The sequence below is a fragment of the Dermacentor albipictus genome, chromosome 2, assembly GCF_038994185.2.
Source record: "Dermacentor albipictus isolate Rhodes 1998 colony chromosome 2, USDA_Dalb.pri_finalv2, whole genome shotgun sequence".
Classification (NCBI taxonomy): Eukaryota; Metazoa; Arthropoda; class Arachnida; order Ixodida; family Ixodidae; genus Dermacentor; species Dermacentor albipictus.
The window spans coordinates 124,752,842-124,777,728 of record NC_091822.1 but is presented as its reverse complement, the minus strand read 5'-3'; the positions used below and the strand labels follow the sequence as shown (position 1 = coordinate 124,777,728).

Sequence of the window (24,887 nt, the reverse complement as noted above, 5' to 3'; positions counted from 1 at the left end):
CAATTACTAGGCATGCCAGTGCTCGTACTGCGATAGGAGACGGCAGGTGCACGTGTGTATAATTAAAGGAAGCATACCATGACCCGTGACAATTGCCCCTTCCTTACTTTTAGTATGCTTCAGTGTGTAGCACTGCCTTGTTGGGGCGAAGCCGACTTTCGGAAACTGGCATTATGCAACACGCCATGCTTTCCGTGCTTCGAAGTCATTGGTGAGGATTACAAAGACGGAGTCGGCGCCATTGCTAACAGCGGCAAATTTGTTCAGTGAAAAATACTGCATCGAACAGCAAGATGCTTGGTAACAAATGTCGAAGTAGCTAGGCTTAGCATTGCCGCGGTGTGGCTACAGCTGCCAGCGGATCTGCTGGGCAGAGGCGCCACCACGTGACTTGGCATGCTGCCGAGACCACTGTTGGAGCGCCATACGCTCGAATTAATCAATGCAAATGTTTGCATGTACAAATTACCGGGCATTTGCACTCATTGGAATACATACAACTTAGATGGGACCAAAGCGTCAGTTCGAATTAAGCGTGTTCGAATTAATGAGTTGACTGTAGCAAACATGAACAAAAATAATTCACTAAAGCAAGTAAATCTGGATGTTTCGTAGGGCTATTTCTGCATTAAGAATATAGAATAATACAATGGTAATTTAAGGTTGAATGTGAATTCTTAACACATTAGAGTGCACGTGCATGGAATGGAAGTGAATGAAGTGCATTGTCTCAAAGGTGTTTGTTGCCTCCTATTAGTGTGCTCTCTCCAATGTGCTTTTTTATGTAAATACAGTCGATCCTAGATATATGAAGTTATTGTCTATATCAAAGTTGTAACTTCCCTTTGGAAATCCCGTGTGAAAATATAGCAGTGTATTACGCATGCATTCAACTCTGCATCCCACCATGACCCTGGAAATGTACTAACAGGGACGTCATCACTTATGCCGTGAAAAATACATCATGCCAAAGAATTTGAAACAGCACTGTCTTCGCAGACGCTGCCAAACAAGACTGAGGACAAATGAGTAGGGCGAGCCAGTTTTTCTCGCCGCACATATGGATGACTTGGGCAAACTGCAGCCGTTCACTATTGGCTAAAGGAGGTCGCCACTGCTTCAAAAATGTGAATGGCCTTCCAGCCCAATATGCAGGCATAATAGCAATAAGTAGCACTAATAGCAATAGTCTTGTCACTTATTACAGGAATTATGCCTGCAATAAGTGGCCAACTCGCCCAAGAACTCGTTTCACTCAAACTCAATATGCCTTCCACAAGAAAGCATGGATGACAGCGGCTCCGAGCATGGGATACCGAAATGTAGATGTCCTCAGTGCCGGGTGCACTCTGTAGACAAAGGCATTGCTACAAACTGCTCTCTTGGTTTCCGTGAGCAACCGAAAATAATTTTACACCGGCCCTCACTTGGAAAGATTTTTACATCGCAGTCTGGATTTAACCCCACAAAGGGCAAGTGCCATTGCACATCTAATAAAGGTAAAACAACTTGCTCATTCATTTCTTGCCATGGAGAGTGTATTCGCATCAATAGAACAGCAAAATGTGAAAATTAGTATGGCCACTAGTTAATCAGCAAATGGTTTGCTGAACTATCCACAACTGAAAACTCCCTCTGGCATATCAAAAACTGTAGTACAGGCTCTGGATTAGATTTTTAACCCTTAAATAAAATTGAGGCATCAAATTCAGTGTATCAAAAACAATGTGTTCGTCTTTACGAGGTTAATAAAACCAATGTAAGCCACATCCACACTTCGCAGAAAGAATTGTGGCAGCGGCACGCAAAACATCGCTGTACAATCCACGGGCCTTCAGTCCCCGCTGAACCAGCTGAATACATTGTTCTTCCTCACAGGGTTAAGTGCAAGTGGGAATGAACTTTAGCATTCTGCACACTGAGAGCCACCATCAAACAGCATCTGCGTAATGTCGGCAGTCACCGATGCAGCCGCCACAGGGGAAGGATCGAGAAGGAAGGGATCCCAAGCCGTCCGGGCGCCGAGTGCCACGCAGGGAGAGACAGGTGGTGAGGGCGACGAGAAGCAAGAGCGATAGGTTCGCAAAGAAAGTGTTACGAACCGACATCCAACAACTGCCTGGTTGATTTGCTCCCGACGTATGATGATCGGTCGTTTAAATGACGCATGTTAAGGGTCATGAAGCCAGGCACATTCACGATTCTCAGTACAAATGCAGTGATGGTGGCATGACTCATTCATACAGGCTGGTTTGCTTCTGTGCTTCGTCCATTTCTACCTGATCTTGAATAAAAATACGTAACAAGTACTTTGATGCTTGTTGGACTGGAGCGGCGCCACGCTGCCGCGCGCCCAGTTCAGTCGCGCTTCTGTGCCTCGGAACTTCGCGTTCACCCTCCTTTTACTGCGAAAGCGTTCATTGCGACAGTACAGCGCTTTTGAAAATGTTCCATTATATGTGAACGCAGTTTCAATAGGCAGGGTCAAAAAATTGTAAATGCAGTGAAAATGCGGTCTTTATAACCAAGCATTCATTATACCTGGGATAAATGGGTTCGACTGTGTCTAACTATTTCACGATCCCCTTCGAATTTGATATGTCCACGACTGTACAGGCAAGCAGCAGGCACAATTCAATGATGAGAGAAACTAAAAGCAGGGAAGACCAGCTCACTCTTGAGAGTAGGCGCTGCAGAGACTGCAACAGCAGGCACGGAGTGCGAAATTGTGGTCGTCCCAGAAGTGGAAGTCTGCGATGATGACGCTGTAACTGCCATCGGCTGCTGCTGCTCCTGCTTGCTGCTGCTCTCCTGATCGGGAGAGCGGCGCTCAGGGCCATTCTGCTGCTTGCGGTTGGCAAGCTCACGGTTGCGGCGCATCCGCCGGGCAGACGAAGACGAAGGACCCCGGGTGGGCCGGCTCCCAGCCTCGGGGTCCTCCTCGAAGCCCACCAGCTCGATGGTGTCGTGCTGGCTGGTCGGGCCACCCACAAACCACTCAGGCTCTTCCTCTTCCTCAATGCGTTCGTCACGGCCTGAGAATAAGTGGTTGGGCAAGAATGGTAAATGAGGCATTGCTATTGTGCAGCAGCAGCCATGTTTAGACTGACCCGCAACAAACACAGGTGGCCTGAAGTTGAGGGCATACCGACACAATATTTCTTACTGTTAATTTCTCGCGTTTAATGAAAGTCTAGGATCGTGGAAACCTAGAAAAAAAATACTGGCAAGCCTCAAAGTGTCCTAAATAATTTCATATAACAGCTTTTCCACAGCTGGTTTAGGTTTCTTATCTCTTACCGTGTTGTGGCATGATGCAGGAGGTGGTAAGGTCTCAGAAAAATACTGGGACATTTTGACACTCGCTAACATGTCTGCTATGCTGCTACCTTAACCCTCATGAGTAGTAGCATTGAGGGGACCAAGCAAGCCTCAGTGAATGTCGAAACGTCTAAGTGTCCTGGTCCCATGCACACATTACAGAAAGAAGCAACCAATTACAATTGCTTTCAATAACATGATTATGATTACCAATTGCTGCCCCACAAAAGCAATTGAGCAATTAATGTTACTTTCCACCCTACATTTATCAACAGTGCACAAATACAGTAAATATAACGAGCTTGCCTGGCTCTTTCAATGCATCCTCTCTGCAGCCCTTCACCACCAAGTATCCCTTGTCAAAATTTTATCCGGTAATCTTCCCTCGTTTTCTTGTGAACACATCTGCAGTGACACTGAAAACTCAATTTGCACGCTGGAGGAAAGGGCTGCGTGTGCAAACACCTTGCTCAAACGATTGAATCATTGATGGAAACAAACAAGTTATTCTCATTACTATTATGTTACTCAATGCCATGATGCTCGGGTCTGGGTGCTCAATGAAGCAAGGCACTTCACTGTTGCCAGGGGTTGGGGAAGGTGTTCACAAAAGGGCCAGTGGAAAAACTCAAAAATCGCATTGGACGATCTCCTGGCATCAACATCCGAAGTGGCCATCCCTATACAGTAGAACTTCAATTTGTCGGCTAACATCTAGTGGACCACTCGGCACCCTTCATTTGTTAGCCGTTTAAGACTTAATTGTAATGAATGCCGGCAAAGTTTAACGTTCCTTGGGAAACAAACATGAATGGAAAAGCTACATTCAGGTGATACAGGCGTAGCTGCAGGTTAGGGAAGGAGGTAACCCACATACGTCTTCATCCCTTTGGACTGTTCAAAACTGTCGAAGTTAAGTCGCGCCTGTCAGACCTTATGTAAAAAATGTAACTGGTTACATGTAATCTGTTATTGATAAAAAGTAATTGAATATACAGAAAGCATTACTGAGTAAACAAAGTAACGGTTAAATTACGATATTACCAAAAAACATGATTGATTACAATTAAACAATTCATTACACATAAGTCTGCTCTCGTGTGATGACCTTCTGCATCATGACACAAACTGAAACTAGCAGCAGAAAAGGTATTAAACTGTGTAGGGCATGTCAAGGGTTGCCAGTATTTTTTCCAGATTCTTAGAGGTCTAGGACATTCTATTCAACACAATAAAAAACGAAAATACCATACCAGTAAGAAAGCAGGTACAAAGGACCAGTTTTCTCAGCCAGCCAAGACCAATTGCTTGATGTCTGATAAAGTGCTAAGCTAACCTGAAGTTGATGCAAAACATGCATGGTTTGCAGATAATTACGCCTTGATGTGGAACAATGCAGTCATCCCCAAGCAGTAGTACTAAGCAGGAGGATTATTAGATGCGTGTAAACAATGTGCACTTTAAATTAATGAGGACAAGAAATTATGGTGGTTTTGAAGTATGTATGCGAATGTGTACTGAACACACTGAAACTAGCACGAAATGGCTGCGAGATGTTATTGTAAGCCAACGTCCATAATGATGCCTTTTCTCCCACACAATGCTCACAATTGGCGCAAACAGTGCAACAAAAGGTTTTGCTTCCAACGCCCTCTGTAGGAATAAGCGGGGCTGTCAACAGCCTGGCGAACTATATTACACGATAAATGACATCTGCTAAGTTGCATAGTAAATATAACAAGACTGATAAACTTAAGAAACTAAGAAATAAGATGACGTTCACACTGCTTACCTCTTCGCCGGTCGCCGTAGCGGTTGGAATGTCCTCCCCCGCCGCCGCTCGAGTGGCCAGAGTCATCAAATCGTCGCCCTCCGTAGCCATACTCACGGTCTCTGTTCTCACGATCCCAGTCCCGCTGGTCTCGTAGGATTCGACCGCTACCTATGCGCCGGCTGGGGGGCTCCCTATGAAGTAGCCTGCAAGTGAGGAACCGAAATAAGTTGAACTCGTATGACCTTATCCTACAGCATGTCCTCTGAATCTTTATAGCCTTTCTCGTAGGGGTGTACGCATGCCAAATGTCGGGTTTCCAATCGCATCAAGGAAAAAAGCTGAATATCAAATAAGTTTAATGCCGGCAAATCTTTGGCAAGAAAATATGGTGCTGCACATGCTCGGGAGTCTCCTAGCATTGCATAACAAGAATGTAGCAAGCCCTCAGTAACATGGCACATAGAAATCAAGATACACAGTACGTTCTACTCTCACAAAGAGAACTCCAAATCAGTATGCCAGCACTGACTTCAGCCCAGTTCTAATATATCAAGGTCTCGAAATTACTTTTTATCAACAGAATATTCAATAGGCTGAAGTGCCTTTTGCCCTCTGAAGTTACCGAATTAGAGGCTCCTTGGCATTCAGTACAAAACAATGTCACTCCGTTTAATAGCGGATCTGCATGTATGGCAATCTTATGGCATAGAAAGCTTTGCTTTTCAGTTTTCCTCGAAGATGCAGAAGGGCGTTCTCATCTTTACAGCAGGTGGATTATCGCACAGCTAATGTGCACACCAAACAAAAACCTGGCCCACCCATAACACGACTGGATCACCACTCCACAACACCACAGCACCACTCCATTGTTGGTGCTCTGCCGGTTGACCGTGGTCAGTGCCGACAAGGAAAAGGCGTTTTTTCATTGCCGAATTAGACATGATTTGCCATCTGTCAAAAATTCTGAAATAGGGAGGGTCACAGCAAGTTTGTGCTACATACCCTTGCGGGTCATCCTTGGAGCCTGCCTCCGAGGACGGCCGGGGCGGCTGGCTGACGTGGCAGCCCGTGCCGAAGCTGCGCCGCTGGGGGCTCAGCACCAGGTCATCGCGCTCCTCCCGTGCCAGCCGCTCCTTGGGGTCTGTGCTGCTGCGGCGCTTGGGACCCCCAAGGCTGCCAGTGGGCTCTCCCCCCCCTCCTTCAGAGTCCAGCCGCTCCCGCTTGCTGCGCTGCTGCCCTCCTCCCGCCGATGACGACGAAGAGGGGGGAGCAGTGCTGCCCGCTGAGGGCGCGGCAGTCTCCTCGGCGGGGGACACAGACCCGCCTCGCCGCTTGCCCGAAAACCACCGCTCGGGGTCCCACATGCCGGACAGGCTGCACAAGAGCCATCGAGGACGTGGTTAATCTTGTGCAAGGACAAAGAAAACCAAAGAGCTGAATTTTGTTGTAATAGCCATTTTAAAGCAAAAAAAAAATGCATAGATGCAATTAACTGTTACAATTAAAATATACAATTAAGAAGGGAAATGAAAGTGGAAGTCAGCCACTGGGAGTAAGACATGACCTTGCCAACCTTAAAAGTGATGCATCTTGAGAAATATAAACAGAACTGACAAAGACAAGACGGGGGCCTTTGCTCTTGTGTGACTTCCACTGATTCAGGACAAACAGCATCCAACTTGTGATACCCTTGAAAAACATTGAACACTTCCAAAGTAAGGAGCATGCACAAGCAGTTCCACCATGTAGTAAATGCATAGACAATGCAGCCTGAAGCACACTGCCCACAACAAGGTCCTAACAGGTCTGCTTAACTAGTACCACACAACTGCTGGCATTGGCCAGCGTCCACAAACTACCGACAGACGGTCTCTACCATACAATTCATTCAAAGCACCGTTTGTAGTCTTTTTTCCTTCACATTGAACTGTTCAGCAGAGCAAAAGCATTTGCTACAGCTGCCAGCTGGTTGTAAACAGGGCTTATGATACCAGACAAAGGAGTCATTCTGCAATAAAGCTTCGGGGCTAGTTTGTTCATTATGAAAGTATAGGCAGGGCAGCATGAGAAACATGGACAAAGAAGGGAAGCTGTAATGGGACGGGCACAACTGGGCTGTGTACTCCTCACCCAAAGGATCACAAAGCCTGCAAGCTCCCCAGTCTGCCAGCACATGCTGAATGCAACTTGACATTGGCTTTCAAACACCTATTTACGAACTTCTCAGCCTCGAAAGGTCAATGATCACCCACAAGAAACAAAGCTTCGCAATTTTCCTTCCGATTAGCACCACTGGCTTGCAAATAGTGGAATGAAGTAATGCAGGTAACGCATACCATCAGCACGAAGCACGAAACAACAAAACCAGTCACTCAAGGATTCCGCCTTATAAAAGTACGGCACAATGTCTTGGAATGCCTATCCACAGGCGCACTCAACGTGCAGTAGGAAGCCTTTATAACGAAGTGCTCGGGGCCTCCCAAATCATTCTTTAAGAGTAGCAATAGAAAAGCTTGCATCTGCCATTTCAGACTTAAAGTAACATTCTGGCTTTGAGTATTGAAGTGCTCTCACTTGTTATAGGCTGGATCCAAGCAGGCAGGACGCTTGTGGTCACCATTTCGTAACTTGAGCAGCTCTGCCTTGGAGTACTGGTGCCGTGGTGGGCCTGCCTCCTTGGCAGCACCATTTTCGTCTGGTTCTGCCGAGACTTCCTCCGCCGTTCCAGTCTTGCTATCCCCAGAAGTGCTACTGCTGTTGCTGTCACCTTCCTCCGTCACTCCAGATGCCGCAGTTGTCACGGCACATTCCACCACAGCTTCCACGCAATTTTCCTCCTCCTCTGCCACCTCTTCCTTGCTGTCACCTTCAATGAACAAGTGGTGAGCGCAAATAAAATGTCTGAAGTGCACAAACGCAAAAGCGCAGCGATAGAGTAGAGTCTTGCTCTTGATGCCCAGAATGCCAGCAGTTTCAAAAACATACTTGCCATGTGGGACTTCATTTCAACCAACAGTGACCAGCTCATTCAACAGATAATGAACACATAATTATACAAGAGAGTAATTAAAAGCTACACATCACTAAGATATAGTGTAGTGCAGGGCTGTGGATTAATTTTCAGCACCTGCAGTTCCTCTGTGCACCTGACGTTTCTTAAAATCTGGCCAATCAATATATGACTGCTACAAGCCAGAAATTGAGCCCATGACATACTCAGCATGCATGGCAAACGTCAATAAGCAGGCCACCAGACCGACTCCTGAATTCACAATCCCCGCAAATATTCACCATGCATTAACCGAGGAAACTGGCCTGTATCCACTGCGAAGAAACTACCCATCCTTTTGCCTCCAAGGACAAGTCCATGGACTCTCAAACCAAATTTGCTAATAAGTGACACAGGATGACAACTCAAAAACAATGCTAACGTGTCCAAAAAATTATTAGCCTGCAATGTGGAGAGAGTGGCGAGACAGTCGCATGCAGCTGATCTTGAAGGCTCCGAGATGGGGCACTGCAAGCCTATGATATATTATACAAAGATTTGTTTGCGTCAGGCACTGAGCTACATTTTCGGTTTTGCACCGTTGAGTGCATGATCAGTTGTGCAGACAGCAACATGTGCACTCTTTAGAGTGAAACAAATTTGGAAAGTGCTGAAGACACTGAATGCACTAAGCACACAGCATCACTCCTGCCAGCTATGGTCCTGTCATTGAGCAGTCCGGCACCACGCAACAGCTGCACGTTCCCTAAGAAGGCAACAGCTCACAAATATCTAATCAGCTAAGCTTCCAGGTTACTTCCAGAGGTCAACTTGGTGAAGGTTAAATGTTGTTGGGTAACATCTTCCCACCCACCAGATATAAAAGGCAGTGACATCAAGTGAAATGAAGCAGTGGTGGCAGCCCAAAATGTGTTCTACCTAAAACAAATTATGCGTGGTTCTGCTATTGCAAACACCAGAGACCAGTGGAGCTGAGGGAAGGCCAGTAAAGTAGTGCGAACCGTACAATTAGTCTAACTTTTTCTGGGCATCCCCCACCTCCACTGGTCTCTGGTGTTTGTGATAGAGCCATGCATAATTTCTTATCCACTGCAAGAAAGAGGATGTCACACCACCTGCTTCCCCACCGCGCTGCTCCTTCTCCCCTGCTAGGCTCCACCCACCCTCCCCGCGTCATTATGCTGCGCATTGCTATTATACTTTGCTTACACACCCTCAGCTCTCTCCCCCAGCTTGGCGAAGGTGCGGACGTCAAGAGAAACCCAGCAATGTTCCAACAGCTCCACTGTAAAACTACAGCATGATCCAATGCTACTCATTCAGAATTTGAATTAAAGGAACAGGAAGAAATTACGTGGCTATGGCACTGGGACTGTTGACACAACCAAAACCTTCAATGCTAACAACCTAATTGTACACCAGCTTAATCTTAGACTACAACAACCAAACAGAACAAAATGATTATGACCACATCAGCACTATACTCGCGGACAACTTTCTGTGGCTATGAAGGGAAAGCTATGGGGGCGGAGCTTCTGCACATATGTAACCATCCAAAGTAGTCCAGCGTTTGACAGTGCTTTTGGTGGCTCGGAACAGACTGAATCGATGCAGCTTCCACGTGCAACAATTTCGCATTTGCCTAGACGCGGAAGGGAAAAGCTGCAAAATAAGGGAACTTTTACATTCAATGGTTTGTTTGGCCTTACGTAACTGTTGCTAATAACATGTTTATATTTTCTCTTCCCCAACTTAAAGCAACGTGGATTAAAATGCGGGACCTTTCAGAAGCACTCTCACATGTGCGCACTTTGCCTTTGTTGCTTTCCCTTCATAGCAACAAAGTTGTCCACGGGAATAGGTTTAAGACTTTCTGAACGTGCCAGCTGCTCTAGCACCTGTTCTTTCTGAAGCACTCACAGTTCCTGTGACGTGTATATAAATATATATCATGACAAGACATTTTAAAGTAATTGTTCTTGCAAGTTCAATGACCACCAACATGTCAAAGGCTGCATAAACAGCTGAAAACACCTTCATTATCAATCGTGCAGCTGCAGGGATCCAAGAAATCGCATGTTGTATGCCAACATGGCATTTTCTGTCCATCGACAAAACTTAAATTTGCCTTAAGTAGCAATTCCAGAGAAATGAGGTCATAAAAAATGGTTACACTAGGTTAAGTTGTCACACAACGGCAATATGCACAGGACTCTATATGCACAGGACACAGGACCACCATTAATATGCAAAAAAAGCAGGAGTTAACTATTGCCAACAAAATTAGACAGGTAAGCAACACACACCTATACTAGAATTGAGTTAAGTATATTAACAGTGGCTTCCGATAAACTACAATTAGACTAGCATTTATGCCTCGGCACTGCTCTAGGCATCTATCGCATACACAAGGCATGTTGCATGTAATACCTTTGTGCAGTCAAAAGGAACCAACAAGACGAGTTTAGACAATAATGAAATAAATCTAAGATGTGCATGGAAGCCCTATTTTGTGAAATTCCAGGTGTAATCATTGACTAATTTCTCGTACATAGGTCCTGAATATTCTATATATTACCTTCCGCACTTGATTTGCAACCTCCCACTCATTTACGAGTTCCATTGCATTGCACTGTAGTTATTCCACTGCAAAATACTGTTGCACACAACAGTCACAATATAAGAAGAGCATACGTGATGTTTTGCCGTCAGCCTATCAGCAATGCTGAAGGGCCATGGCTAACATGTTCGCTGCAGTAGCCTTCTTCGAAGTAAACTGAACATCGTGACCCATGAACGAGTTGCACAGTATGTTTATGGAGCTAGAGAAGCACTGCTGGCCAGTGGCCCCTGCAGTTGGTGTTTTCAAAAAGTATAGTTGAAGCACTGAGATAATATGTATAATATAGTTATAGAATAGACCACGCAGTAGATATGATATGCATAGTTTCATGGCACAAGAGCCAGGTCTGGCTAAAGAGTGCCAAGCAAATGGTTGTAACAGAGCAATGAAATGCAAAGGGTGCTATGACTGTAAAGAGGCCTAGAAACAACTGCTGTAAAGTGCATAAAATATATTAAAATTATGAATGGCTTGTGAGGTGCGCTATAAGCATGAGCAATAAACTACGAGGGATTGTATACTAAAATGTGCCAGTGCCAGCAGCACTACTGCTTCACCAGAAATCTTGAAAGCAAGGGCCTGGAGGCACACATAATAGAGATTTCATCTTTTTTCCAGCATTTAAGCATTACAAACCTCAATTGTGTGAGTGGACACTCACTGCTCAGGCCGACAATTTTCATTTGTTTAGAGCTGGTCTCCAGCAGTTTCAGCAGTGTTAACTCGTGCAGCTCAGCTCCAAATCATATGCATGCACTGGTCTGTTTGCCCTCACCAGGATGTGCTTTGACAGCGAAGAGTACAGAGACTTGGGACAATACTTCTGTTGCGACATGAACTGCACTGCCTCCTCTAAATTGGTCTGGCATACCCACGACAGACACGTTGAGGCCGCTTGCATATGATCTAGATCACAGCACTGAAGCACAGCAGCTGCTAGAGGATATGTGCATAATGCTGACTGCTTTCAGCAAGCAAGTTAAAAAAGCATATATGTATCCAGAATCAATAGTTTACCCATCACAACCGTGGCAACATAAAGCCGGGAGCTGTGTACATTGACCAAGTTATTAACTTGCATGTTTGATGGCTTGCAAAGAGCATAGTGCTCATATATATATTTGGAAAGTAATAGCATGAAATGCACTGGACTACACATCTGCCATCGCTGGATAGCAGATGGATAAATGTGGACCAAAGAGGCAAAAAGCAGAGGACATCAACACACAGCAAATAGGAGTGAAGAGAACAAGTTGGCTGCCAATCAGACACCTCGGTGAACAAGTGTTGTAAGAATCAGCCAGTGAGTGAACAGCACTTTTCCAGTCATTGCGGGTACAAGAAAATTTCAAAACAAGGTTTCCTATATTCTTTCTGTGTGCCCTCATTCACATAAGGAGAAGTGTCAAAAAACAGTCTGCTAGCCCTGCACCTCAAAGTTGAATAAGCGTCATCTTCAGCAGGGCAACGAACATTCTATGCATTTGCAACAGCACTTCTAGAAATCTACTGGATAACTCATACCACTTAATTTTCATATGCAGGGCGTCATTAGGTAGATGTCTAGTACTTTTTACTCCATGCTAAGTCCATGGCTGCAAGAGGTTTGAGTAGCACATTGCAGAGAACTGAAAGCAGCACCATCTTATATGTCTGAAAACAACGGTGCATAGCAACTACAGCTTTAAACAGCGCATTTAAAGCTGCTGTTTACAAGATGTACTAACCAGCCCAAATGAACACTCTGCAATGGTGTTAGCTGTGTGGGTTGCCTATAGCCAATGTTACACACAGTGCACAGGTATTCGCATAGGGTTCTGTGGGTCAGTACTGGTCCACAGCAATTCCTCCCACTTAACAAGAGGCCCAAACTTATGGGCGAATGGAAGGTGCAAGAATATGAACCTTTTCTAAAATGAATAGGAATACCTGCCATAACTGGCCAGTAAACCACTATGCAGCAAATGCACTAACAAGCCCATTTTGTAACAGGATGATATTGGTAGTAATTGGTTATCTTAAAGTAACAAATCTGCCTTTCCATTGCATGTCCCTGCCACAAACTATAGCAAATAGCAACGTAGCTCTTGTGCTTCCTGAAACAGGTTCTGCAATTAAAGTGCCTAAAAAGGAATGGTTGATGTGGTTTGGCAAAGGTCACTTCTGGAATACCAGAAAATGTGCTTGAACAAAAGGGATTTAAGTGCCTGCACCAAGTCCTCATGGCAAGCTTTGGATAGCAAATCCTTGGGATTAGTGTAACAGTTCATCAATGTGCTGGCTTAACAAATAAAGGTTACACAAATATAACACCAAAAACCACAGTTGCACCAAAACAGTTGCACCAAAACAGTTGCAGCATGTCTAATCAGAAGGGTTTCAAGATGTGTGCGACACATTTTGAAGTTATTTTCATCAATGCTTTTGATACAGTATTTTTGCATGCACTATTGTGCACAGAGTGCCTGAAGGTACCATTGTAGATGCTACGAATACTACAGTGTATAAGCCGCACACTGCATCGCAAACACATATGTGCAACCTTATAATATTTGCAACACACGAGAAACAATAGCAGTGACCCAATGCAAAGGGAATAACCACAATTGGAGTCTTAGGTCAAGAGGCATTCTACGTATGTAGCACATTGCTGATCTGTTTTGAGAGTGCTCAATCAGACCCAAGAGTACATTTAATAACCAAATTATGAGGCAAATGCTAAAGCAATGCTGGCCCAAAAGCACTATTTTAATATCTATGTGCTGGCAAATGAAAAGCAATATACAATGCTTATTCTGAACTTGATGGCCCTGGAGTAAAATTAGGAGGTTATATCGAGGCCCAAGTACAAAGCAATATTAGTAATCAAACTGTTACACCTGCACAATAATGCGCAGTACTGAATGCCAACACAGTATGTCGATTCCTGCAGAAGCTCATGACTAAGCATGCCCATACTCATGCAGCATGATCATACGTGCACACTAGGTCATAGAAGAATGCAAATCTAGTAAGAATCTACTTTCCCAGCCATGTTCACAGTTGAAACTATCTAAATGCTGCACAGTTCCTTTACAAGTGACCCATTCAAAAGCTTTTCAGTACCTTCGAAGACCTTTCTAATGGACTGAACTAATCAACCCTTTTAGATGCAGATTAATTATGTTGATTAAAACTTACTTTATCCGCATTTCTTATTGCTTCAGAATCGCAAAAACCATATAGCTGCAGAAAAGATTAAGAACCCGCCGTGGTTGCTCAGTGGCTATGGTGTTGGGCTGCTGAGCATGAGGTCGCAGGAACGAACCCCGGCCATGGCGGCCGCATCTCGATGGGGACGAAATACGAAAACATCCGTGTACTTAGATTTAGGTGCACGTTAAAGAACCCCAGGTGATCAAAATTTCTGGAGTCCACTACAGCATGCCTCATAATCAGAAAGTGGTTTTGGCGCGTAAAACCCCATAATTTAAAGGATTAAGAATTTTGAATATTTTAGTAGGTTTTGTCAGGTCTACAGAAGGTGGGCTTCATGGAAAAGCTCATTACAGGAATATCAAATATGAAAATTGAACTATTTATGTCTAGCAGGCTTGAACACCACCTATCCACCTAGCCTGCCAATGCCTGGTGCAGAATATCCAAAAACAATGAAGTCAAGCTGCTACATACAAAGACGTACGGACGCAGAGAAAAATCACCGAACTGCATACCTTCTCACTCATTTTACTAAAACATTCTGCGCCTGTTATTCAAATTTGCAAGACTATTCCTATCAGAAGTGTTTCAAGATGTATGGAACACAATCTAAATATTTTAACTTTCATTAGTGCTTTTGCTGTTGACACAATGTCTTGGTGTACACAATTCTGAGCACAGCACCTGAAAGAGTTAATACAGTGCAATACATAGGATCAAAGCGAGACTAAACGTGAGTGCTAACTTGCAACTTAATTTACTGTACTTATAGAATGACAACCAAGTTCAATTGGCTGTCTGCCAGATATTATAGCACTGACGAATTTTATGCTCTGGTTTAGTTGCAGCTTTAGTCTTTCCTGTCACACTGCCTGTAGGTCTAGGCATCCAACTGAAGATAACCTGCCAATATTGCTGCAATAGTAACCTTCACAATGCAACAGTGACAAAAATATATACAAGCAAAAAGGTTGGATATATGCATGCACTACTGACAGAGGATTTCCCAGGGTATGTATCGTAGCAAGTTAGCACCGATGCTCTGTCATGTTCTCTGTCCTGTGTATAGCGCTATTTTATCCTGGATGATTAACCAACTAGCATGCCTTTCCAAATTAAAAGCCAACTTGAAGCAAGATTACAGGCTTAGTTAAAGCCAAGGAAATGGTGTTGCTGCTGTTTGCATCCATCTGTACATCACACTTATTTAATGAAGAATTACATGTAGTCATTGCAACTTTAATGTTGTGTGCAGTGCCAGTACTAGAGTCACCAGCACTAATTAGTCAGTTGCAAAACTAGAAATTCAGAGACACAGGGGATCATGCTACAACATAGCTTCTGCGTTGTGTTCAAGCAGAAACCATGTTGGAGCGCAACCAAACGTGAAGACCGAGAAGCAAGATTCCAAAAACGAAGTTCAATGGAGGCAAATAATGGACTAGTATGAGTGCAGTGGCAGGAAAAAGATAGAGCAGCAAAGTCATGAAAGTACACTGCAAATGACATGGTCAGAGGACTCGCAAACCGTATTTACAAACGCGCAAAGTAAAGGGCCCAACATGACGCAAGGCGCCTCGCATAACAATAGCCCAAATCTCCAAGCTCAATATTTAGTTTCGCGAAAAGTTGAACGAACGGCTACACCGTTGAACGCATGCTAATAGCGGATACTAGCGCGCCTAAGGAGCTACTGCAATGCGAACGACCCAAACCACGCGACGCCGAAATGAAAAGGCACGTCAGGGATCGAGACGTTCCAATTACCGAGCGAGCCTGTCACTCAAACGGAGGTGTTTCGGAAACGCACTTTCGCGCCGCCGCAGAGCGCAACTAGGGCACTGTTTGTTTTCCTCGGTTACAAATGCTAATTACACAGGCATGAATAGAGTGCGCTAGGTTCAACCACTTGCCGCCGGAAAGCCGTGGCGCGTGCCCGACGTCGCAAGAAAACGTCGAATTTGTAAAAACAAAAGCCAGTCATTTCGACATCCGTGACGTCGCGGCGGTCGCTTGCTCCGCGTCTGCGGCCGACGACACGCAAGGGAGAGAGTGAAGCAGACATAAGGTGGCAGTTTTATTTGACTTTTTTTTCTTTTTCTGCCGATTCACACTTCTTGTGACGGCCCGCACGGAGGCACGAAAACCCGGAAGGGTGATGGAAAAACGACGACAACTGCCGCGGGGCCCGCTAAAGTTTAGCGCGAACCCGTGACAGCCGAGCAGTGTCAGTAATGGGGCGGTCGAGCCGTGCGAAACTGCAAGTCCAAAAACGGGCACACCGAATACGACCGGGGCACGTCTCGCCCTGCAAGCGGGTCGTGCAGCCGACGCTCAACTGGTGGGGAGGGCCACGGTTGGCATGTTCACGCTTTGGAAAGGGGCCGAACAACATGCGTAACCTAACTGCCCCTCCGCTGTGCGCAAACACGAAAAGATGCCGTACTCTCCAAACAATAGTAGCTAGCGTGTATGGTCGAATGAAAAAAATTCGGTGGCAGCAGCTGCTGCAACCGCTTGCGAACCCAGGCTAGGCATGCAACACAACACCGGTTGTAGTCGCCTTTTTTTATTTTTCCCCTTTTCCTTTGGACGCGACGGCGGCTTGGAAAGGAAGCTAAACAGGGATGGCGCTCCCACTAATGCCACACTAGCACACAAAAGGACGCGGCGCCCAAACTGATAACTGTGTCATCGAATGCGCCCCGAATGCGGCAGGGGCTCCAAATAACTGTGCCGAGAAAAACAAACTAGTCGAAAGGATGCCCGAGCGGCTGCCGCTCCATCCGGAGTCAGGGACATTTTGCTCTGTCGCAGCAGCAGCCGAGGTACTCGGTCGTGTTTTGTTGCTGGTTCGGTTCGGGCCGTCTTGTCTCGAGCATGCGTACTGTCAGCCGAGAATAAACGACGAATGGAGGGGGGGCCCGTATCTGCCCCCGTTAGGCCGGTGCTGGGGCCCGAACCGGCGAACGTAAACCGCAAACAACTCGGCAGTGTGGGGGTCTAGGGAAGCGAGGGGGTGCTGCGGTACCCCCGCCAGTCACCTGATGTAACGCCGAAAGCAACAAAGTGGCTCTCTCGCCGCAGCGGGCGGCACGAACCCAGCGTGGGCAACTGCTACGCAAGCACTAGTTTCGCGGTTGACAATGCAAACTCGCGCGGCCAACGTCGGCAGCGGCTCCTGTAGCTTACCGTTGTTCAAAGCTTCTTCGCCGCTGCCGTCACGCTGAACCATGGCCATGTCCTCGCAGCGCCGTAAAGAAGCTTGCAGTCGTAGCTCTGTCCGCAGGCAACGGTCTTCGCTCCGTGTTGAAATAAATGTCTGACGCGTGAATGCTGTTTGTATTTACAGGGAGGGCTTTAGGTCGGCTATATACACTGTACAGAAACCTCGTGCAGGTTACAGGGACTACACACGAACCATCACTAAAAGACACAACAAAGTAAAGCACACAAAATTCCCAACTGACGCAAAAATAGAAATGTCGAGGCAGACGAGGTCCCGGATGCTGCTGACCTCACAGGCACAGATGGAATAAAGCGCGCCGCATGTGCGCTCCCGATTAAATGCGCTCGCCGCTAGAGCTGGACGCTCGTTTCGGCAAAAAGAGGCGCTGGCTGCACATAAAAACGTACGCCAGAAACGTTTTTATTTCTGATAACGTATGATAGTGCAGTAGAACTGAATGCATAAATATTTGCTTGCAACTGATCAATGCCCAAAGAACTCAGAGAGAGTTTTGTGATCTGCGTGGGAGAAGGAAAGGCAAGCGCGTCAAAATGGCGGAAAAACGAAAGCACGACAGTGAGAATGAGCCTGTAGACGAAAACTCCGACGACGATGTCATCGGTCCGCTGCCGTCTGAGGCTGCTAAACCGAAAAAGGCAAGGTTTCTTCCTTTCGAACGCGTCTACCTTGACAACCTCCCGTGCGCGGAAGCATATGAGAAGAGCTACATGCACCGAGACATCGTTACGCACGTGATCGTCACCAAGACTGAATTTGTGATCACAGCTAGCTGCGATGGTCATCTAAAGTTCTGGAAGAAGACAGAGGACGGCATCGAGTTTGTGAAACACTTCCGGACTCACCTGGGCAATGTCCAGGACATTGCGACCAATTCAACGGGCCTATTCCTGTGCTCTGTGTCAAACGACAAGTCGCTCAAAGTGTTCGACGTGGTCAATTTCGATCTTATCAACATGATGAAATTGCCCTACGTGCCCGGTCGATGCGAGTGGGTCTTCGGCTCGGGTGACGCGATCTCGGCGGTGGCCGTTTCAGATGCCGACACAGGGAAGATTTACGTCTACGACGGCAAAGGCGACGAAAAGACTCTGCATGTTCTCGAGTCATTGCACAAAGCTCCGCTGTGCGCGCTCAGGTACAACGCAAAGCTGGAAACTGTCGTGTCCGTCGACAAGAAGGGAATCCTCGAATATTGGTCTGGTCAGAGGGGCGAATTCAAGTTCCCCAAGTGCGTCCGCTTCGAGTCCAAGCTGGACACGGATTTGTACGAGTTCGTCAAGGCAAAGTCCTATCCTACGGGCCTGTGCTTCTCGCCCGACGGCTTGCACTTCGCCACGATCGCCACAGACCGCAAGGTGCGCGTGTTTCGATTTCTGACCGGAAAGCTCACACTTGTGCTGGACGAAACTCTGCAGCAGCTCTCCGAGTTGCAGCAGATGCAGCAGCAGCTGCCGGACATGGAGTTCGGCCGGCGCATGGCCGGGGACCGCGACCTCGAGAAGTCCGAAGCGTTTCACTACTGCAACCTGACTTACGACGACACGGGCCACTTCCTGGTGTACGCCACACTGCTCGGCATCAAGATCGTCAACCTGCGCACCACCGTCTGCTCGCGCCTCCTGGGCAAGAACGACAACATAAGGCCCTTGCATGTCGCGCTCTACCAAGGCGTGCCCGGGGCGACCAAGCAGATCACGTCGATGGAGACGCACGCGTCCGACAATCCGACGCTACAGTCGTTAGAGGCCGACCCCATGTTGGTGTGCACGGCGTTTCGCAAGAACCGATTCTACCTCTTCTCCAGGCGAGAACCCGACGAGGGCAAGACGGAGGAGCGAGACGTGTTCAACGAACGGCCCTCTAAAGAAGACATCCTTTCTGCGACCGAGTCGTCGGCCCAACAGCGGCTCTTCCCGACGGCGATCATCCACACGTCCATGGGCGACATTCACGTCCAGCTGTTCACTAAGGAGTGTCCGCGCACGGCGGAGAACTTCTGCGTGCATGCCAAGGAGGGCTACTACAACGGACACATCTTTCATCGCGTTATCAAGGGTTTTATGGTGCAGACGGGCGACCCTACGGGAACGGGCACCGGTGGAGAGTCCATATGGGGCGGCAACTTCGAGGACGAGTTCCACCCGACGCTGAAACATGACAGGCCGTACACGCTGAGCATGGCCAATGCTGGGCCCAACACTAATGGTGGGCAGTTTGTAGGCCCTCAAGCTTTGCATTTTATTGCAATAGCAATTATGTGGACACTGCAAGCAACTTGTAGTCGTGGGGCTCCATATATATTTAGGTGTATGTGTGCTACATGCCACGCTATGCTGTATATGCAGGTCATAATGCTACACTATTCTATCACTCAAGTTGCTCATACCAAATCTTACATTCATGACTAAATTATTCCTCAGAATTTTGAGAATGGCAGCCAACAAACAAATGTCGTTAAATAAAACACTCACTGTGCATGTCTTTTATCTTAAATATTTTCAGATTATTAAATATTAAATGTGCAAAACAATATTTGAGCTTGAACCTGAAAGTGATACGATTTTACTGGTGCAGCTTTTTAGGGGCAGTGTAATGGAGTCTGTGCGATGTCATTGCAAGCCCTACAAAGCATAGTAAAGCATTTAAGAGTGCCAGGCATTTTGCACCTTTCTATCGTACTCGGTGCTTTGCCCTTCGTGCGAAAATGACAGGTTTTTTTTTTTTTTTTTTGCTCATTGTTCGCTTTCCTCGTCGTCTGTAGCCAGTGATAGGCCAAGTATGCAGGAAAGGAAAAAGCAAGCTATACACCCTCCACATGCCTCCATACTCGTAAAATGTTCCCTCAAGCACAAAGAGGAAGCACCCCAGTGTTTCAACCACAGTTGTCATTCTGCAGTCTACCAGAATAAAAAGGAGAGGGTGAATTTGAGGTAATCCAGTGGCAGATGTATATGTTATATGTGAGCTCCTCGAGAGGCATTCCCTGTTGCATTCTTGGCTGGTCACTGTCTACTGGAAAAAGAACACCGTAGTTGGCTTGGTTAATTCACGAGGTTGGCGTGACCTTTAACTGGAATGCCAAATGCTATGCGTGTGATCTGAATAGTAGTTTAGGCAGACTATCCTTTTTTTTTTCTCTCTTACTTACTAATACCATCCTCACCAGCATACTTACTATGAGTGAATGCAGCCCAACAGAAGGTAGATGTTCATTCTATTATAGAATGTTCATTCTTTATTGTGCTGTATGAATTGGGATGCTGCCAGAGTAGACTGAACAGTGAGGACAGTTATTCCTATATTTGTACAAATATAGCATGAGTTCTTTTTCTTTCTTCAGGCATCGTATTCTGAAAAAGCACCTCTCACTACATTCCAAGCCAGGTCCTTTAACATAGTGTAATTCCCCCGTCCCCGCTCTCCCAAATTTTGCACTTTGAAATGCAGCATGCTTAGCCATTAGGTGACTGAACTCTGTAGGAAAGCCAACTTCTCAATGGCAGAAGGCACAGGTTTGCGAGTTGTAAGAATGCAACTCAGCACAGCAAAGAAAATTCAGTGTGAATTTTACTTCCTGTTTCCGAGTCATCAAAAGCAGCCCCATGCGTCGTATTCATGCAAATACCCGATAAATTTGCCTTGCACAATAATCTTTGCACCATCACCTAACAGACCTTTCTTTGCGCAGGTTCGCAGTTCTTCATCACGGTAATCCCCGCTCCTTGGCTGGACAACAAGCACACAGTGTTCGGCCGAGTTACCCGCGGCATGGAGGTGGTGCAGAACATCAGCATTGTACGGACTAGCCCCAAGACTGACAAACCTTACGATGATGTGCGCATCATCAGCATAACTTTGCGATGACGTTCCACACTGTGTTTCATCCACATCCTTGTTGACTCGCAACATTGCATCATCATCAGCATTACAGTGTACATAGTGACCATTACATGAACTGTGGTGCTTGTATAATGAAAAGTGGAAGTGCATTTGTTTGTGAAATGACGTAATAAGGATTAAAATCATTTCCAATGCATACAGCGTCGTCACTACCTTGGAGTAGTTTGCACTCACTTTCACAAAAAGTTATCAAAAAGCAAATCTGGGAAAGAGCTTTCTCATGCAAGATTGCGATTCTTCACTGTGTCTGCTTTATTCGTCTCCTATCCTTTGCAGTGCTACAACTGAAACACCTCAAGGAAAATTTTAACAAATTACATGACTGCGCACACAAATCCCTTGCCAAAGTTGCACCATTCCAAGCTTTCAATATGTCCCTTAGAGAGGCATGGTTCAACATTGGAGCCCGCATTTCAACATAGGGACATGACTTGCCTTCATCTCCTTGTTGAGACATTAGCTCCAGCCCAAGACACTCTCATTCGATCGCTGTTCTACCCCAGTCGCACAAGGAACTTTTGATGAGCCTGACTGGGGTCAAATTTTTCAATCGTGAATGATTTCTCAAACGTGAAAGGAGCCAATCCACTCTGGAGCCAAGTGCTCCAAGTATAATGCTGACTGGGGTATTCATCACTTTGTCTCAATTTTCTTGTGAACCTCTGTTTTATATGGAAACATATGGGTTATATCGGAATTTCGGCAAGTTGAAAAGATGGGAGTAAAGAAGGAAATGACAAGACAGAGCTAGCTATCAATTGAATGGGAGGAAACTGTATAAGACAATACGCAACATCGGTGGCGATAAACAAATGCACAAAGCATCAACAAAAACAGACACACCACTGCAGTTTCAAGGCTATGATAAAACCTAGAAACAATATTTCTTTCTTTGATAGGGCAACATTCGGCTGGCTTACGCAGGCCTCAGCTTCTTTGTCTATAGGATCCGCCGCCTCAAGAAGCCAAGTCCTGTATAAGCTAGCCAAGTATTACCCTGTCAAAGAAATACTGTTTCTAGTAATATTGCAGCCTTGAAGCTGCAGTGATGTTTTTTGTTGATGCTTTGTGCATTAGTATGCTTTGCTTGGTGCTCTGCATCAAGCAGCATCAAACAGAGAGGTAAAAGAAGTAAAAATTCAGTTGATAGTCGGTACTGCTTTGTCTTTCCCTTCTTCACATCCTGTTCTTTTACGTGGTTCCGAGAATGAACTTGCCCAACTTTAAATAATAGTACAGTGATTAAGAAGGGTGTGAAGGGTGCAGTATTTTTTAATGGCTCGCGAAGTGTAAAATCTGACAGCGTCCCCGGAGATGGTACGAAAAGTCGCGTAATCGCAGCCAATCGAGGGCAGGTGCACACTGGGTTCCTTGAAGCACCACCAGATAGTGCTGACCTCCGCACACCGGCAGTGCCGGTTGTGCGGGGGAAAGAAAAAAAGAACCAGAAGGCTCATCTTCACGCATAACGTTCACTGCAAGCATTTCTGAGTAAAGATTACGGTTGCATAAGCAGCAGTTGCCGGGAAGCGGCAACTGTGTGGCCGGTCTAGATATAGTGCTGCGTGTCGCAGCTCTTCCAGTCAGTGTAGTGATTTCAGTGTGTTGTGCGCTCTGATAGATGAACCTTCGAGTTCGACTTCTCAGTCAGAAGCTGCGCCCGGCTCCTTTGGACGTCCACACAGGTATGCAAATGAGGTGGAGGTGTCATTGGAGAGACGTTGCAATGCTTTTGCAATCATCCACGTAGGTATACCTACGTGCGCTTGATTTTTTAAATCTTGTATTGCTGAGAGCCATAAATGGCTGATAAATTCATGACTGACATATGGAAATTCCTATCCAGACCCTTTCTTTGGCAACAGAAGTCTCTCAACAAACTGGTTATTTTGTGGCCCATCTACACTGCTGCCTCTCTGAAAGATTACAGCGACAGCAGTGTCCCACAGTGCAGCTGTTTATCCAGAATCAGTGACTACTTGCTGGACCTCCCACTGGGAGCTGGAACTCCGCCTTCTCTTATCGAGATAATTACCAGAGCAAAATTACTTTCTTGTCACTAATTCAAATGATGCACAATTAAAATGTCCAGACCCACAAAATCAAGGCAGCTCCTCTGTGCATACTGGAATTTGATTACGTCTTTGCAGCAACTGCAAGCTTGACCTCAGTGTAATTCTTGAAATTAAAAACCTAGCTGAAGTTACATACAGCGGCACTTCACTTCCTTGCAGCTGCCAGAGATCGGAACACGATGCGAGCAAAATTGAACCACATTCAAGACAAGCACACTTTGGTAGAAATGTTGCACAATCATTGCAACACCACTTATCCACATGTGCAATGGCTCGCTTCATAAATTTACACTACATTCTAGCCTAGGTGCTTCAGTTCAGCACAATCAAACTCGCAAGAAGAGACGATGTAATTATCCAGCAGGTTTAAAACGAGGACCTGGTCAAACACTTCCAACATATTGGCTAAGATGGCTGTTTATGGAGACATACAATCATTAGCACGCTAAAGCAATGGAACTGCATTTAACAAAATTCTTGGTTTAGCAGTTTACAGTTGAAAGCACGACACTGCATAGAGTGAAGTTGAGATCGTGCTCGTCGAGTAAATATCTTAAATCCAAAATACTCTACATCTTTCTTTTTGATTTGTATCAATTTAGAAAATCAGTATTACAGCGACACAATTTAACTATCCAAATTTATGCCTCTACAGTCTTATGAAGTTAGAATTCAATCTTCAATTTAACGTTCACGAGGCCATTCCTTATTGTATCGGAATGTCTGCGCTCAATTGCCAAAATAATGTAAATAATAATTAATGTCTTCTAGCTACAGTGACACGCAGTAGCCACCATCTTTCAGCATTTGTTCTGCGCCGAGACACAACACGTAGTGAAAAGAAAATTATTATTAAACAAACACATCTCTAGCACCAACAAGCCCTCCCTCCCAAAAAATGGATGGAGATGCATCATCCCCGTATTAGCACAGAAGATGAAGCCTGCACTCTGCCAGTGATCCCAGAGGCCATGTTCTACCGAGTGTGACTGTCCTTGGGTGATTCAGAGCCTCACAGAGAAAAGAGTGCCGCACTCAAACACATAATGCAAGCAAAGTGGCTGAACAAAAGGCTTCAGTGCAATAATGTGCAATAAAATTGGCTCGATAGAGTTTCCTTCAAGATCAAATGCAGTGTAGTTATTTGTTTGTCATCATTGGTTGACATTCATGTATCAATTACAGTGTTAAACAGGATCGTATTAGACATCATCAGGTGCCGGCCCTGTATTATTGTATTAACCATTTAACCAGTGGTGCCTGTGGTAAAGTTTCCATTTTAATGGAAATTTGAATTTCCATTAAAATTAAATTTAATTTTAATTCCATTAAAATTAAATTTAATTTAATTTTAATTTAATTAATTTTAATTCCATTAAAATTTGAATTTCCAATTTTTTCCATTTTAATGGAAAAAATTTTAATTTAATGCCTTGGTATCCATTCGCAGCAGAGGCGAAACTTTGTTGCATCAAAATCATGCCTGGACACTTCACTATATTGATGCTAATTATACATAGCATTCTATGAATATGAAATTATGAAACATTAAACAATTCACTCCAGTGAGGATTTCACTATATTGATAAGTTTGTTACATAGAGGTTTTACTGTAGTCACAAGAGTCATGTCCTACGTTTGCATAACATTCAGCTTACAAAGGTTTTATTTTCAGTAAATGTGATACTTTGGACATTTCAAAGCACTAATCTATTGCTCTTGCTGTTGACTCGATT

The 24,887-nt window shown here is 45.4% G+C and overlaps 2 protein-coding genes across 8 annotated transcripts in view; one reads left to right on the top strand and one right to left on the bottom strand.

Annotated features, from left to right (window-relative positions):
• LOC135910728 (eukaryotic translation initiation factor 4E transporter-like) overlaps positions 1-17,451 on the bottom strand; it is a 79,871-nt gene extending 62,420 nt beyond the window's left edge. For 4 of the 7 annotated variants that reach the window (XM_065442769.2, XM_065442770.2, XM_065442771.2 and 1 more), the window contains exons 1-5: positions 17,119-17,451; positions 7,670-7,961; positions 6,098-6,469; positions 5,114-5,298; positions 2,676-3,035 (exon numbers count right to left, since the gene is read on the bottom strand). In XM_065442769.2, coding sequence (XP_065298841.1) covers positions 2,676-3,035; positions 5,114-5,298; positions 6,098-6,469; positions 7,670-7,961; positions 17,119-17,167 — 1,258 coding nt within the window. In that variant the 5' untranslated portion in view covers positions 17,168-17,451. Of the gene's footprint in view, positions 1-2,675; positions 3,036-5,113; positions 5,299-6,097; positions 6,470-7,669; positions 7,962-17,118 lie in introns of those variants that run through there. The other 3 variants (XM_065442773.2, XM_065442774.2, XM_070533941.1) reach the window with 2 other exon arrangements.
• Positions 17,452-17,568: 117 nt separating this feature from the next.
• Positions 17,569-21,212, top strand: LOC135910730 (peptidylprolyl isomerase domain and WD repeat-containing protein 1). Its single transcript, XM_065442783.2, has 2 exons — positions 17,569-19,381; positions 20,865-21,212. Exons 1-2 carry the CDS (start codon positions 17,707-17,709, stop codon positions 21,038-21,040), a joined length of 1,851 nt encoding a protein of 616 aa, XP_065298855.1. The 5' UTR covers positions 17,569-17,706; the 3' UTR covers positions 21,041-21,212.
• The last annotated feature ends 3,675 nt before the right edge of the window (positions 21,213-24,887 follow it).

What these genes read in the sequence shown, in the direction of transcription:
- LOC135910730 (XM_065442783.2), top strand. Translation starts at nt 17,707, where the DNA reads ATGGCGGAAAAACGAAAGCACGACAGTGAGAATGAGCCTGTAGACGAA. An exon ending in TGCTGGGCCCAACACTAATG is followed by an intron (nt 19,382 to 20,864) that starts GTGGGCAGTTTG and finishes TTCTTTGCGCAG; the next exon opens with GTTCGCAGTTCTTCATCACG.